At 36.5% G+C, this 15,886-nt stretch overlaps 1 protein-coding gene across 1 annotated transcript in view; it reads right to left on the reverse strand.

Moving 5' to 3' along the window:
• The window catches only part of LOC128142330 (dynein axonemal heavy chain 5-like), a 167,695-nt gene that overhangs the window by 128,241 nt on the left and 23,568 nt on the right, over positions 1 to 15,886 (reverse strand). The window contains exons 16-29 of the mRNA XM_052788315.1: positions 15,259 to 15,432; positions 15,077 to 15,166; positions 14,201 to 14,356; positions 13,123 to 13,262; positions 11,326 to 11,477; positions 7,974 to 8,181; positions 7,075 to 7,162; positions 6,833 to 6,956; positions 6,554 to 6,717; positions 5,297 to 5,389; positions 3,981 to 4,184; positions 2,063 to 2,143; positions 1,575 to 1,979; positions 1,297 to 1,415 (exon numbers count right to left, since the gene is read on the reverse strand). Coding sequence (XP_052644275.1) covers positions 1,297 to 1,415; positions 1,575 to 1,979; positions 2,063 to 2,143; positions 3,981 to 4,184; positions 5,297 to 5,389; positions 6,554 to 6,717; positions 6,833 to 6,956; positions 7,075 to 7,162; positions 7,974 to 8,181; positions 11,326 to 11,477; positions 13,123 to 13,262; positions 14,201 to 14,356; positions 15,077 to 15,166; positions 15,259 to 15,432 — 2,198 coding nt within the window. The remainder of the gene's footprint in view (positions 1 to 1,296; positions 1,416 to 1,574; positions 1,980 to 2,062; positions 2,144 to 3,980; positions 4,185 to 5,296; positions 5,390 to 6,553; positions 6,718 to 6,832; positions 6,957 to 7,074; positions 7,163 to 7,973; positions 8,182 to 11,325; positions 11,478 to 13,122; positions 13,263 to 14,200; positions 14,357 to 15,076; positions 15,167 to 15,258; positions 15,433 to 15,886) is intronic.

Here is a 15,886-nt window from a genome sequence, read left to right on the forward strand (position 1 = left end):
CCAGGCACGGGCATGGCTGCGACAGAGCTGGAGCTGTAGGTCAGGTCAGGGGGCCAAGCAGTTAAGCTTCAGCTTTAAAGCAAATCCCACAGGAAGGGGTGTCAGCCTTGCTGAGGCTTCCCAGCAGAGCTGCCTGGGAGTGCTCTGTCACCGAAGGAAGGGGGAAGCCCTCAGACGCACTATCTCTAAGCTGGCCCTGAGCCCAGGCAGCTGAATCTCCAGGAGGGGGGATGTTTTCAGGGTCCCTACAACTGGTAGCAGCCACAGGGTGTTTCCATTAATTCTTCTGGACAACTCTGAGAGCAGAACTGCAGACAGGACTACACACACATCCCATCCGTACTGGCAACTTAGTGCTCTAGCAGGTTCCTTTTAGGTGCAAATTCACCTTGTGTCTATAGCTGGAGTCTTGAGGCACACGCTCAAATGCACTGCTGCTGTGCCTTCAAGAAGTTTCACTCCTGGTGAAGCCAATGGTGAAGCCAATGTTGAAGCCAAACACCAGGTTACCATTTGGACCACCTTGTTTGTAACACCAATGCAAAGCACCTGCCCTAGGAGAAGAGTATATACTCTCCAAGGCCCTCCAGCAGTTTGTACTCTATGCATGCACTGAATTCTGTTCATAATAGCAAGGCAGCCTGCAGAGGCTGTACATAAAGCTGCTTCACACTGCCCACGGGCTATAGGTGTGCAGTGCACGCCTTCGGTCAGGTGCTGACATGAACTTCATTGCCAAAAAACAAACACTGTGCATGTATTGTCCTAGAACCATAATGAATGACAGCTAACCAAATTCTGTCTTTCCTTCTTTGTTGCTAATGTAGAGGTGTCGAATGAAGCACATATACCCCAAATTTAAATTAAAAAAAAAAAAGCCAAAGCTTAGAAGTAAGACTAAGTAAGACCAGTAAACTTAGAAATACCCTGAACTGGAATCTCCACTCACAACCAAGGCACTACTTACATAAAATATCCGCTTAAGTGCTTTGTTGAGTTTAGAACACACCAAAAAACTTTAAATTTGGATCTGCACTGAGAATTTGATTTTTTTTTTTTTTCCCCAACCTATTAACTCTTCCGGAATTTCACTGACCCCAGCATTGAAATTATGGGAAAGAATCTGTGGCAGTAAGAGTATCTGCCCGTCTCATATTATTCTGAAATTAGGCTTTTTTATCAACTGTCATATATACATTAAGGCTGTGCTGTGTTTATTTTCTGAAGACCTTTAGATACACCATTTTTGAACAATCACTAATGAAGCATAATTGTATTGCACCACAGGTCACCTACTTTTCATCATAATCTTTGTAAAATTCTGCAGCATCAATCTGGAATTTTTGGACACCACTCAGTAAATCCGTTTTCATGTCTGGCTGTACCTTCAGCAGCAAGTCCTCAACCTGCAGTGCCTACATGCAGACAAAGAGGCAAATCAGGCATAAAAGAGGCAGGAAAAAAAGCACAGAGTTTTAAGTAAGAAAATAGTTTTGTTCTAGCATTTCAACATTAAAAAGGCTGACAATAACTTTGCTATATATATGATTTGAGAAATAACACAGCTATGATACCTGTGTGTTTAGGTTCTTCCAGGCATAAGCCAATCCATCAACCCTTTCTGTATTTCCATCTTGAAAGAGCAGATTGTATTTATGAAGCACAGAATAAGATTCTTCTATAGGTCCAACTGTCAGGTCAATTTTAATCTCATTCTCTCGAATTTCCTTTAGTGCTTCCATTGCTCCCCGTACATCATCAAGGTCATGGATAGGTCTGCTTAATCTCTTGCTAACATTTTCAATAAATGAATAAATTTCATCCATGTCTGTGGCAGACTTTTTATTCAAAGCTAATCCAAATGTTCTTTGTCTTGAGCGGCATTCCTGAATTAAGGCTATTTTCAATGACTCTGTTGCAATATCCACTGATTCCAGTACACAGTGATTTGGCAGTTCTCTGATTTGCATTTCTAATTGCTGAGACAAACACAAGTGTTCAGCTTTTAATTTCACTACAATTTCTCTGAACAGTTAATTTTTATTGAAGATATAATACTTACAGAAAAGTATCTGATTTGAGTTTGGAATTCAGCCATTGTTGGTTTAGTATCTATAAATTCCCTCACTTTTTCCTCTGGATCCTATATAAAAGAAGTTTATTTTAATTATCATTTAGCATTGGTATTACAATAACCTACAGGGGACCCAGTTGCCTGAGGTACTGTGCAAACACAAATGATCCCTCTCTAAAAGAGCTTAAGATAAAAGCATTAAGATCAAATTGTTTAACTTGAACTGCTTTTTCCGACTCTTTGTACAGTACTCTTTAAAGCACTTGAAATCTATCTGTAACTCAAAAACCAACACAGATCAGGATATCCCCTATGCATCCAAATATTACTACAAAATTTACAACGTAGCTGCTAAAACTTTGCTGGAAATACTTCCTTCCCAGTCTCTCTTCTGCCTGCAAACCCCCAAAAGCAGCTCACATCCTCTAAAAGGTATTGAAATGGTAGTGATTGTATTCAGCCACCTTCACTCTTCCTGAAACAGTATATTTAACTGCAGTTTCTACCTACAAGTGGCCGGGCCGTTTGGAGCAAGCACAGTTTGGCAGGGAAGGATGGATCTAGTGGAAGAGGAGGCATTTAGCTTGTTGAAGCTTGTTTAAAGGCAATAGAGCACTGAGCAACCTTCCTTTTCATAAGGTAGGCCAGTCTCTGCAGAGGTGAGAACTTCAGTGTCACCAGCTCAATAAATGTGTTAGATTCTTGATTCAATTACAGACAAATGATCTTCACCCAGTTCAATGACATTCACCTACAGTCTACACTGTGAGGTCCCTGAGAAGCTGTTCTGGGTTCTCTGGCCAATAATGAGTTACCAGTGACAGTCCCCAGTGGTCCTACAGAAATTATAAAGATGGGGGAAACAGTGCCAACTCCTAAGGAATTTTAAGGTTAAGGAGCAGATTAATTAACTATTTTAGAAGATTTTAGTAAACAGGAAACATTATCATGCTATTGCAACATCCAGTCTGACTGTGCCTTGTCTGGGTGAAATGACATACCATTAACATGTGGTTAGCTCAAACAATATCTCCAAAGACTGAGGTAACTAAGCATTAAGATTTGGAACCTCAGAAGCCATGAAGAGGTGAAAATGCCCTGTTTTAGCCTGAACGCTAACTGCACAAGAGTCAGCTGTGGGAACGTGGTCACCTATGAGTTGGTTTAGGAAGGGGAAGTTAAAAATAGTGAGCAGTTATACAAAGGTAAGATTACTCCTGTTTTGGTTGCTTGTTTCTCAAACTGACTAAAGCACCTTTGATAAGTAAGACCAGTAGTTGTCCATCCACACAGAGTTGAGTTTCACTAGTCAGAATGTACACAAGGTTATATTTCATGAAGTATCTCCTGCCAAAACATTCCTCAGAGCTTTACCATTTATGTCACTGGACCCACTTCCTAATGAAGACAACTCCATCAGCCCAGATTCTCTTCTGCTTTGGAATCCTTATTACTGGAAAGATTTCCTAGATTTAGTTTATCATTTTTGGGAAAAAATAGAAAAGCTGCTTTCAGCAGTGGTTGATGAAGAAGAACTAGTCAGTTTAATATTCAAGAACAGTTTTGTAGTCTGCAATTTCTCAGAGATTCTGCTAAATTATTCTTTTTTATAATCTATGGAGACAAGATGCTGTCAGAAAGATGCATAAGCATATGAGAGCATAAGCTTGTTTATGCTCCAACATTCTTTTTTGTTCTTCTGCTTTTTTCCTCAGATGGTTTAATTGGTAAAGAATGAGAAGTTCTGGTCAACACAAGAGTAGACAGAGGAGGTGTTATGGGTATATGGATTCTACCATGAAACCAATGCTTCCTACTGAGCACACAGTCTCCTTACGCAACCCAAACCAGTTTATTTAGAAGATTTCACTATATAGCAACATATTTTATTAAATATGTATTTAACCTTGTTCCAGATGCCTGAAAATTCAGAAAAGCTGTTCAGAAGATCCGAAGCTTCAGTTTTAAGAGATGAAATAATTGTACTTAGTTGGATCACCACTTTGTTTACATCTTTATGCTCAATGATCTGCTTGTCTAAAGGTTTCAGTGCCACCATCCTGGTGAGTTTGCTCTCATCACCTAGCTCTACAGCAACAGCTTGTTCAACCTGGCATAAATTAAACAAGAAAAAAAAATATGTCCAGCAGCTTTATTTATTTTTTTCATTATGGAATGCCCAATAATGCACACAAAATAAGTGCTTCTAAGAACAGATAGAAAGTGCAGAGAAAGCATCCACAAGGAGACTCCCTGTTCATAGCTTGGATTTTTACAGAACTATAGTTCTACTGTTAAAGCTGATTTTATATAAAAATTGCCATGTGAAGCTCTATAATAATTGTCTCTGAATGACATCTGTCAAATATGCGTCATATACAACTGTGTTGTTTCCTGCTCCTACACAACTGCTCAGGTCTTCCTGCTTTCTTTAGTGTAGAATTATAGCCTATGCCCATTCTTGGCCACAAAAGTCCTGGAGGCAGTGAAGGGTTTGCTGCTTGGAAATAAGCAAGCAATTCTTCTTGAGGAAACTGAATTCAACCCACTCTTTCCTAGTTTGTTTTTTTTATTATTTATTTTCAGGACTTAAATGGTTTTTTTTCATTAAAATTAGCTGATCTGTTTTTCATGTCGGATCGACAGAATAGGAAGATATTTTTACAAAGACACTTTTCAGCACAGGTCTACATAGATCTGTATTTCATTACCAGAGGAAAGAATTAAGGCCATTTGATTACCATCAACAAATTTCAGTTTCTATCTATACCTCAGACCTTCCCAAGGTTTTAGTGCTCATTTTGATGCCAGTTAAAATATTTATATTGTATTTACTGTACCATTACAGGTGCTGTATGCAGCCTGAAAGTTTAACTTAAAATAAAGTTTTTGCCTGGGAAGACTGGTAATAATTTATACTCAGCTAGTAGTACCCGTGGATAATTCTCACACATTCTCTACAATATCATCATCATCATACTTAAACAGTATTTTTAAAAGATTTTTATGAAAGCAATTTTTGGGTTTAATATTAAAAACCACCAAACATAAGGTTTATGAATTATTGCTCTTATGTTCAATTACTTGGTATAGAGATTAAAAACTAGGCTTTCACTTAACAGGAAGATCCACCAGATTACAAGTAGTGGTACAGAACATATGAGATCAAGAAATGTTAATCAAAATACTAAAATTTTAAAATAATTAAAACAAAATACTCACCTGCTGCTGTTTATGATGTAAGCAAGCAAATTTCCACAGGGGGATATTTTTGGCTACTGATAACATGATATTTACTGCTTTGTTTACAGCACTCTGAAAACAGCAAAACATTCACCTTGAGCACACAGAGAGATTATCACAAATAAGGGGGGGGGGTAAAGAAAAAAAGAAAAAAAGGATCCTCCAAACAACACCAAAATGGAAAAACTATACCTCTATCTTTACAGGAAATATTCTAATAAGCATGAAGTAGGATCACCCAAAACCCATTTTGTAAGGGGAAAGAGTACTCCATAAGGCTTTATCACAGTCCTGCTACGTTTATGTGGTTTTCAAAGAAGAAGGTAAGAGAGCTTTATGAACAGTAATCATGAATCACTGAGGATCATAACTTAATTATAGTACTATTTGCCCTTAAACTGGTTATAAACATAGTTATTTATCATTACTAATAATAGTTCTCACATTCACATTAGAATGCCTGAATACATTTGTCTGAATTTGTGATGGTATAGTCTATAATCTATACAGGCAGCTATATAAATTACTGTATAACTTCTTCTATCTATGGTATTTTTAAATTACACTTAGTGGTCTGATTTCTTACTGAAAACACCATGAAGGCTGCAAATGAAATCCGAGAAAGAATTCAACTACTGATTTTGACAGTGACAATGCTAAATGAAAAGTCCACAAATCAACACCATAAACAACTAATACTTCATGAATAATTTCAGACATCATAGGAGACTGTAAGTACATGTGTAAGAATTTTGCTTAATTAGTATAAGTTTAAACGAGTGCTCAAATTTTTCCACAGTTTAGGGCTTCAGGCTGGTAATATTTTTCTTTACAATTCACTCCTGCAGAATTCTGATTTATGAATGGTGTTTTGAACTGATAACATCGATTTATACTCTGAAAGAGTTTAAGGAGACCGGGAAATCAAATCAGGTGGTATCAATGGCATTCATTTTTATTTTTGCATTCACTTGGAAATGTTTGCCTCTAAGTAGAGGGTTGTGAACATGAGTTACTGAGATTTAGGAAAACAGTTCCTTCTACTGGCCTGCACAACAAACCTGATCAGTGGCTTCATGTCCTTTGCACCCAATGAGGTCACAAACTCAAGTGACTTTTAATTTTTTTCCCCTTCCTTTTATTTTTTATACCAGATTAAACTCACACATTGTTTTTAAACAATGCATTTATAAATGTTTTACCATAAATGACTGAGATGTGCAATTATTTTGTTACCTGAATATCTTCAAGACTTGGTCTCAGGACAACATTTGGAATAGCCAGTTGAATTTCAGCTTTGAACAAAGGAACCCTCTGTGTCTCTACAAACTTGGTCATCTGATACCTAGAGTCAACAATGCGCAATCGATGTCTTAAGGACTCTAAAGAAATCTTCAAGCCTAAATAAATATAATATTTAAGTGAGGTTATATTTTTTTACCACAATAAGCTTGGGGAAAAAAAATCTTAAAATTATATTAAAAAATTAAACATATCTGAAAAAGACAGACTCACATCTGACCAAAGAGTCAGTATTCTTCTGACAAAGCTGTCCCATCAGATTATAGTAACTACAGGACAGGCATTCTTGGCAGCGTGTTTTCTGTTTCATATCGAGATGTGTACAGGCATATGAATCCTGAAGAGTTAAAGGGAAATTCTTAGGAAAATAACCATATTATCCAGCACATAACCAAATATCAAGTATCTGACCAGGTTATAAAAGGTTACTTTTTACACTGTAGTGGTCTTCTTACCTCCAGAGTTCTCCCAGCATCTGCTTTCAGCCTGTGCTTAAGAATATCTACCAGTTCACACGCAGAGCATTCTACTTGCTGACTCTGTCTACAAAAACAACCTTACAGTCACCCACAGGGAATCAAACATAAGGAATACTCTTTGCTGTTTTCCAGGCACATACCCCAGTCTCACTGCACGGTGAAGAATTTTATGTGCAGGGAAATACCCTTATACTTTTCAGTTTGTTCCTATTGCTTAGGCATACAGAGAATGTAAGACATTAAGATATGCAGACTATCAAGAAACCCATTTGTCAGACTGTTATATCTGATTCAGCTTGTCTTCATAATAATTAAAGAAAAATAAGTTATTTTCCAGCTATGGTTAATAAAACAGGCTTATCATGATGATACAGTGAGATAATCCGTGAAATCAAAATTAGTAAAATAAAAACAAAAAAAATAAGTAGAAGGTATCTTATTTTGCACAGTAAGCATAGACATCTTTTTGGAGAACAGCTGAACAACTATTCTGCTATAATCTGGAAAATAAGCACAGGCCAAAAAGTTTGCAGCACCAGGAGAATAGGAAGTCTTACATTAGCTAGCTAGCATTAAGGAACAAGCAATTAACATGGGGATGACATTTCAAGTCTTATCCATCTTCATTTTTCTTGCTACTGATTAGAATGCCATAAGAAGAAAAATATGAATGCTAAACACTAGAGATGCAATCTTTATCTGCTGTTTTCAAGATACTTGGGAGTTTCTGCCTGCGTCCTAAGACTATCACCTTGCTTTAGACTAGTACTCTGTTAAAATAAAATTTTAAAAGTAAACTCTCTATGTATAAAAAAGTAATACGTAATAATCCCTCCCAAATATGGCCTTCAAATCTATGCAATGAATAAACCTACTGAGAAAGTTTGTGAGCAGTAGAGATAGCAAGCTTTTCCGTCTGTTGCAGGAAAGAAAGCACATCTATAGGTTCATCTTCTGGCAAAATTATCAGAGCAGTGTTCGACATATCCTCCAGAATTCTTTCAATTCTGCATTCCAGGGTATCAGCTGCTTCTTTAACTACATAGTCCAACTCCCTCAGGGTACTATAAACATTCTCAATAACTAAGGAAGGAAAAGAAAATAAAAACAAATCATGCTAAATACAGACCCCTTAAATCTCATCGTGTGTCACCCCCGCCCCCCCCCAGTATTACAATAAAATGAGGATTTAATGGCAATGAAATATGTGATTAAGGCCTGGAACCAAAACACTATGAACTTACTCTACTTTGAAATCTTTAAATGAAACCATTTTATAATAAATAGTACAATAGCCTTCAAAATCTCTCTTCTTTTTTGTATTAAAACAACATTGTAATGAAAAGAATCAACGGAATCAGCGGAAAACAGAAGGGATACAACTGTCCAAAAATTATTTTGGTCCTTCTATATAAATCCACAGAGAAATCCAGTACTTTTATCATTGTAATTAACTTATAAATTTAATGGCTAAAATTCCTCCAGCCAAGATTATATACTGGTTAAACCACTAGATTTCTTCTTTCATGGTTTGACCTACCTTGCTTTGGAAAGAGATAAACTGAGTCCTTTAACATATGTGTTTATTAAACTAGGTAAAAATGACTGTTTCTGAATAAAGTGGATAAATTCTTTCCCTGTCCTTCATACTTTCATTGTAAAAAAGAAAGAAATATGTCACCTGACGCCCTTTGTCTTTGTATTTGTTATTACCAGACAGTATCATTTGAATCACCAAGACACTTTCTTACTGTATGTATAAAGAAATCACTATGATATGTAAGATGCAGCAGTGTGACAGTGGTGTCCAACTGCTGATGCTTTAAGTGGAAAACATCATTTATTCCTACTAGGAAATTAATGATGAAGCTTGTCTTTTTTATTCACCAAAACAGACAAATAATCCAACCAATTCCTTAGCTTTTTTTTTTTTAATATATAAATTAGGTAGTCCTAAATCCTTTTTTTCACATTTCCTCCTGAGTTTTAGCCTAGAAGGCAACCATGGGCTCCCATACTTCTACATATTAGATGGAAATAAGGCACTCAAGACATTAAGCTCATGCATAGTGAGTTCAGCATATTGCTGGCAGGTCACAGTTATTTTGTATACTAATGGCTAATTTGTAAGTGTCCAACATACATTCTGGGCATGCTAGACATTGCACATCTTCAAAAAGACACGATCCATACACTCAAGAAAAGCATTCATTTCTAGGGGCAGTTCCATTCCAGCTGCAGTAGCAGGAAACAGGAGGTAGCCCAGATACTCTTGCTGCATAACCTCTACCTTGTAAAAAAGCCCAATTTCCACCAGAGCAAATGCCGATCCAAAAAACATTAAAACCTAGATTACAGCTATTCAGATACTTAACATAGTGCAGATAGTACCTAAATGAATAAATAAAGAAATAATATTGTAAAGACCTTCCCTATGAAGTGTTACTAAACTATGCAAACCAAACAAAAAAATTCATTTTAGAGCTATAAAACAAACATGAAAAATCACTTCCCATTGTTTTTTGTGCTCTGGTCAGGCAAAGGTCAAGTAAAGCTAAATGGTGGCCAGCCCTATCTTAAGCACTGGTCAGAGCCATATGGCACAGTCACAAATGAACAGCTGCACAAACCCATGCCCCATTTCATGTTCAGATTTAGGCTGCATCTGTTCCTGTTTATCTTGCTGCTTTTCATTTTGAAGAAGAAAAGTGAAAGCCTAACATCAGGCTACCTCAACTGAAAACTGATTTCCAAGCATGAGCTATTGTTTTCTCATGGAACTGCAACATAACAGCCTTGCTGATGGTTTTATATATGTCCATTTAGATGACACTTTTATAACAGTTAATCAACTTTATGCTGTATTTGATAGGGATAAGGTTGTATCTTACTGGTTGTGTGGAAAAAGCTCAACGTGTAATTGGGGATTAAAAACAAGTTTTCTTAGAAAAAAACAGGATTTGGGCAGAAATCTCCAAATACTATGTACCTCTTAGTAATTTCAACCCTGAATTTAGACACGTCACTTTTAGGATGTTCAGCATAAGTTATGAAGATTTTTTCCATAGAAAAGACAAGACACATTATTAAAGCACCCCATGTCTGTTCTCTTGTCTCACATTCTTGTAGCAGTCAAGCTATCATTACCTACCTAAAGTGAAGAGGTCAGTGCACAAACACATTTTTTCATAGAGAAATAAAAACAGAATGCAGGCATGAGAATAGCTCTTAACTTTTTCATTATGTGGTCACTTACTCGGAGAAAGATTACAGAGATATTGATGGGGGAAAAGAAGTAAAAATGCATGATAATTTTGAAAGTGTGATGCAACAGCTTAAGCTTAGTAAATGAAAATGCATGCAATTAAAAAATGGAACTGCAACACAAGACATAATAATATGATGCAATGTTACTCATGGAAGTCTGCAAGAAAGCTCAAAAGTCAAGGCTCTACAGGCTCTCCCATCAATACAGCAGTATGGATAGCAGTCAAACATGACAAACCACTTACTCAGTTACACAGCTGTAAATTAACTAATTTAGTGACTTCAATGTACTCTCAGCAACTGAATTTGTAATGCCTCAATTGAGAGAGGTGGGGGTGAGCAAAACCAATCGTTTTACAACACTAATTATTTTCCAAAAGTGAGGAGGCAGAAAGCCTCTTTCTTTAGGGGAAAAAAAAAAAAAGGAAAAAAAAAAAGAAAAAAAAAGTGTGATAACTATTGTGGTTTTACATTTTTTTAGGACCAGAGCACTTATTCTCTCACTGCGCTCCTCACCAAGTCACTTCAATACAGTGACCAATAATGTTTTGTAGGATTAAGAAATGCTGACAAATTCCAAGAAACTGTGATTCTACAGTGATTTTGCTTCCACTTTATCACAAGAGTAAAAAGGGGTGGGTTGTTTATGTGGGAGGACATGAGAGTGGTAAAGGGGCATCACCAGGGAGAGACAAAAAGGATATGCCTGGTAAAGCAAATGACTTAACAAGGGCTGTTCAAAGATAGCTGTCAAACAGCCTGGCTTGATCACCGCAGTTTAGAGCAAGACACCATTCTCTTCTTATTCATGTCTGACTTACTTCCATAATTAGGAGGGAAGGACCTGGCATGTCTTTCCCTCATATAGATGGAGTGCTCTTCCTAAAACTAACAGGGAAACATCTGGTTGGTACCACCTAACAGCATCAACAGTTCACCACTTCTTGTACTACTACATACATTTATTGATGTTCAAAGAAGTCCATGACAGCTGCATCAGGCCCGGAGTAAGGGCATCCTCAACTTGTCCTATGAATGGTTTCATAAGTGGTTTCAGCATAACAGGAATCCCATTCAGACGCTCTTTGTAATTGATCAATAGATTCTGGAGTCTGCAAGACATGGTCGTGTTAAGAATGTGCTTAATTCAGATATCTGAAACATACAGAACTTTGCACACATTTTCTGTTAATAAGATTTGCAAGTTCTGATCCCATGTTAAAAATAAGAACACTTCCCAGCTCTTCCTAGCTCAAACTAAGCCTCCTTCTCCCCACTAACAGCAGAACCAGACTGGGGAAATAAGTACCTCCAGTAAAGTGACTATGATTAATTTAGAGAAACTTTCTTCCAAGGAAAATTAATGACAGTAAAAAAACCCAGGAAATTGAAAACATGGTATTTTTGTTCCCTTCTTCCTATCTCACAAGACATGGTATGAAATGACACTGCTTATAAGAAAAGCTAGATCCAAACCACTTAGGACACCAAAACCCAAAGACAAAGGCCAAATTCTGAATCAAGGCTTACAAATGTAGTTCCATGAAAATGGAGCTATGTAATGAAGCTGCATAAACAAGAATTAGAAGCAAATGCAACTCAGAAGTCAGATACGTAATGAGTTCCTTACAAGAACCACTGCAAAAAAAGTAATAGCTGTGTTCTGTGCCAAATTAAAACCATGACTTTAAACATCATTGCTACAAACCATATACTGAGATAACTCATTTGCAATATACCCAAAAGTGTTCTTCCAGTGTTGCTAAAGCAAAAATCTACAGTCTCTGAATATTCCTTCTTTGCTTGGGGAGTCAGTGTGAAGTCTTTTTTAGAGTAGAAAGTAAGTTGGATTATCTTTTTATTGCAAATATTTTCTGTACTTCTTTGTTTCTCTTGGATGGCAGAAGTTGGGGCTGTTGCTTTTTAGAGGACTGTAGCACACAGAGCTTGCCTTGCACATTAGAAATTTTAGGTTAGTTTGCCCTAAAACACTCCACAGATAATTAATGAAAAATGTGGTATTAGAAGAGTGAAAGACTGAAAGCTTTAACAACAGAAAAAGGGATGAGGGGTTTGAATTCAAGTGTTTATGAAACTCTTTGAACTTTGTCCCTTTTTGTCCCCTTCTATTTAAAAACTACATAAAGAACACTCTTCATGAAGGATGACTTTTTTAAGACCTATCATCCTTGCTTAGTGAGTTGGAGAATTAATAATCAGCATCCCTGAGAATGAAAAGAACTCTTCCAGCACAGAATTGGACTGTTACAAGAAGCAGATAGAAATTATTTAAAATCAACAAAAGTTATTTCAGATATTCAACATGAGAGAGCAAATTATAATTTAGGTGATGTATTACCTGTACAAATGCCTGGGTTACGCCTTAATCAAGTGGTAAATTCCAGCTTGTTTTTCTAACAGAAAAAAGCTTTTGATGTTAACTGTAATATATCGGAGTGTAATCCCTATGTTATAGTGCATAGATGCCTTAACAGTACCTAGGAGCCCCACTCACAGAACAGCTGTTGCAGTAACAAAACAAAAGCATGTAGGCTTTTTCTAGTAATGAGATATTTGTGGAGATAGGAACAACTGCATGTTACCAATATTACTATGGAAATGCAGGGGAAAGCAATTAAATTTCAATTGAACTCCATCAAAGAGAAAAATTATAATCAGTCAAAAGCATATGAAACAGACTCAAAGCTTGGGATTCCCATCTGCAGATGAGAATCAAATCCAAAAGTGTTCACTCACTCCATTTGATGTCTTTTAATCTGTTCTTCATCTGCACACAAGCCGAGGACAACATCTGGAACTTCAAAATGCATTTTTTTCAGGTATTTTGTTTCATAAAGTACTTCCAGGACCACTGGGTCCAAGTTTACAAGTAATTCCTTCATGTAGCAGTACAGGGGGAAAAAAAAGAAAGATAAAATAAGGCAGTAGTTTGGTGGCTAAGTGTAGTGTGGTATAACTGGAACATATAACAAAATGTAGATGAGTAGAGAAGATTTTTAAAATGGATACCCATGTTTCTACACAGATCTTCATCCTCCTCTACAAATACCTGCATTTTTCAAAGTATTAATCAACCAATATCTTACGCTGATTTCAATTTCCTGTGACTCCTTCACTGTGCCCTAACCACCTAGCTCCTGTGACTTCCTAAGTTTAATTCTAGTTCTGCAGCCACACTCCGTGGAAGCTAATCTGCCTTTTCATCTCAGTTTCTCCATTGGTAGACTATGGAGAAATGTTGTGAAGGTTGATCTCTGTACAGTTTTCGGGGCACTAAATGCTATTAAGATGTTAAATAAATTTGAAAACTAGGTTCTAGTTGTCCATTATGGAATCATTAGTTCAAAAAATGCCACATTTTAACCATAATTTCTCTGTACTACAGCAGAAAAAATAATCTGTGAAGTAAGAATGGTAAGATTTTCTGTCTCAGCAAGCAGTTTTGAAAGCAAATTAATGAATGATTACAATACAATCAACAATTCCTTCCTTGACTAAAATTTTGGTTAACATAGAAAATAAAACATGAAACAATATCTAAAAAGATGTAGATAAGTCAACAATAAATATGTATTTGCTGGATACTACCTCTTTTATGCCCTGAATGAGACAGGAGCCTTATGAAGAAAAAGACATGATGAAGTCTGTGCCATAAATATACCCAAAAAGGAAAAAAAAACGCCACAATTTGAGTAGTTCATTTTTTTAACCCTATTAAGATTATTTTAATGCTGTGCATGTCTATCCATGATATGATTAAAGTAGTATGTGTAATATGAAACAATGCAACAGTAATACCAAGAATAAATCATACCTTGGTTTCTGGGTGCCTGACAAGTAAGGAAGCACACAGAGAATTTCTAGCCTGGTCAGCAAACCTGCACCAGGCTCTATGATAAATAAGTTCAAATTCCAAAAGAACTGCAGCCATTTTATTGTAGCTCTTAACAACCTTTTTCATTTCCAGTGTCTGCAGTTTAAGGGGAAAAAAGAAAAAAAGCAAACACCATTTAATCAGTTCAATGAGTCTAACATAGTAGAAATGAAAACCACTAGGCTTTTCCTCACCACCATTCGGAAAACAAAACAAACAGAAAGCTTTAAGTTACACTATTTTAGAGATCAGGTAAGACACAGAAACACAGAAATGTATTTAGGAATTCAATTATTAAGAAGTATTTAACTGCTCTAAACAACATAGCTTTTTTCCTGATTTTTCCTCCCAGTCTTGCCCATAGAACAAAGTCTATACTATGACCTATACAAAGCACTGATGTCCCATTGAGAAAGCTATAAAAATTATATTCTTTCATGAAGTGTGGCTAGTGTTTGAGGTTAAATATCTCAGTCCTCTTCATCACAGAGCATAGCAGACAGAAGCCTCTAAGCTTAGGTACCTGGCCAACAGTGCTGCTATCAGGATTAACATGAGTCAAGCCCCAGAAGAGACAAAAGCACCTGCCCAAGTCATCAGCTTAATGTCTCAAGGGAAGTAACTGTCCTCAGCCACAGAATAATAATGCTGCAAAAAGGAATTCAAATCCTGGAGCAAACACTAACACCTATCCTGTTGGATGAGCTTGAATACAAGTTGCTAGAAAACTGAGCTTAGGAGTGTAAAAATAAATCATGTGTCTGTTAATAACATGCTTGAAAGCTTAGCATAAATCCTCCTCTGCTAATTTCCAACCTTCAAGAGTGTGGTTTTCTTTTTAAAGAATGTCATTGGATGGTCAATTTTTCTGTATAACTGCTGAGCCCACATAATCTTCCCTGTTACCTAAAACACAGAAGATATGAGGTTATATTTCCATTAACTTAAAAACAGTCAAGAAGCAAAGTCTTTTTTTTTCTTATTTATTTCATTCTTACTGGTGGTATATTACGTGGTATAGGTGGATTTTCTTTTTGCTTCTGGTAGAGTTTTTGAACAAACTCTAAGTCTTGGCTGTACTGCTGAAGGACAATGGTATACTTCTCATTAAGATCAATACGATTTTCTCCTATTTGTTCAAGCTTCATCAGAAGTCCCAGCTTCTGTTCAGTCTAAAAAGGAGAACGGAGCATTTACTGCAAAGATGTTAACAGTTCAGAAAGTCCTTGTTCATAAACTGTTTTTTTAATTTATGTTATGTAAGTTTGTAAGTTGTTTTTTAAGAAACACATAAGAGTCCATCCAGACAAGTTAGTGAATTTTACTTCTGTATTTTGTCCCACATAGAATATATTTACCATAGTATGAACCAAGAAACTGCTACCACTACAGTATAATGGAATATTTAATTTTTTTCTGACTCTCAAACCACCGGTCTTTTTTTTTGCAAACAGTTGTGGTAGAACACCTACACCTTGACTCCCGCTTCATTAATATCCCATATCATGATCAGGGCCTGAACCAATGAACAGTACTGACATTAAGGTAACAGATGGCAGAAATTATTTCACTGATGCTGCCAGTCTAACAGAAATAACTTAGAAATGCAACACAAAGCATGGGGAA

Source organism: Harpia harpyja, chromosome 5 (assembly GCF_026419915.1).
Source record: "Harpia harpyja isolate bHarHar1 chromosome 5, bHarHar1 primary haplotype, whole genome shotgun sequence".
In the NCBI taxonomy this organism is placed as follows: Eukaryota; Metazoa; Chordata; class Aves; order Accipitriformes; family Accipitridae; genus Harpia; species Harpia harpyja.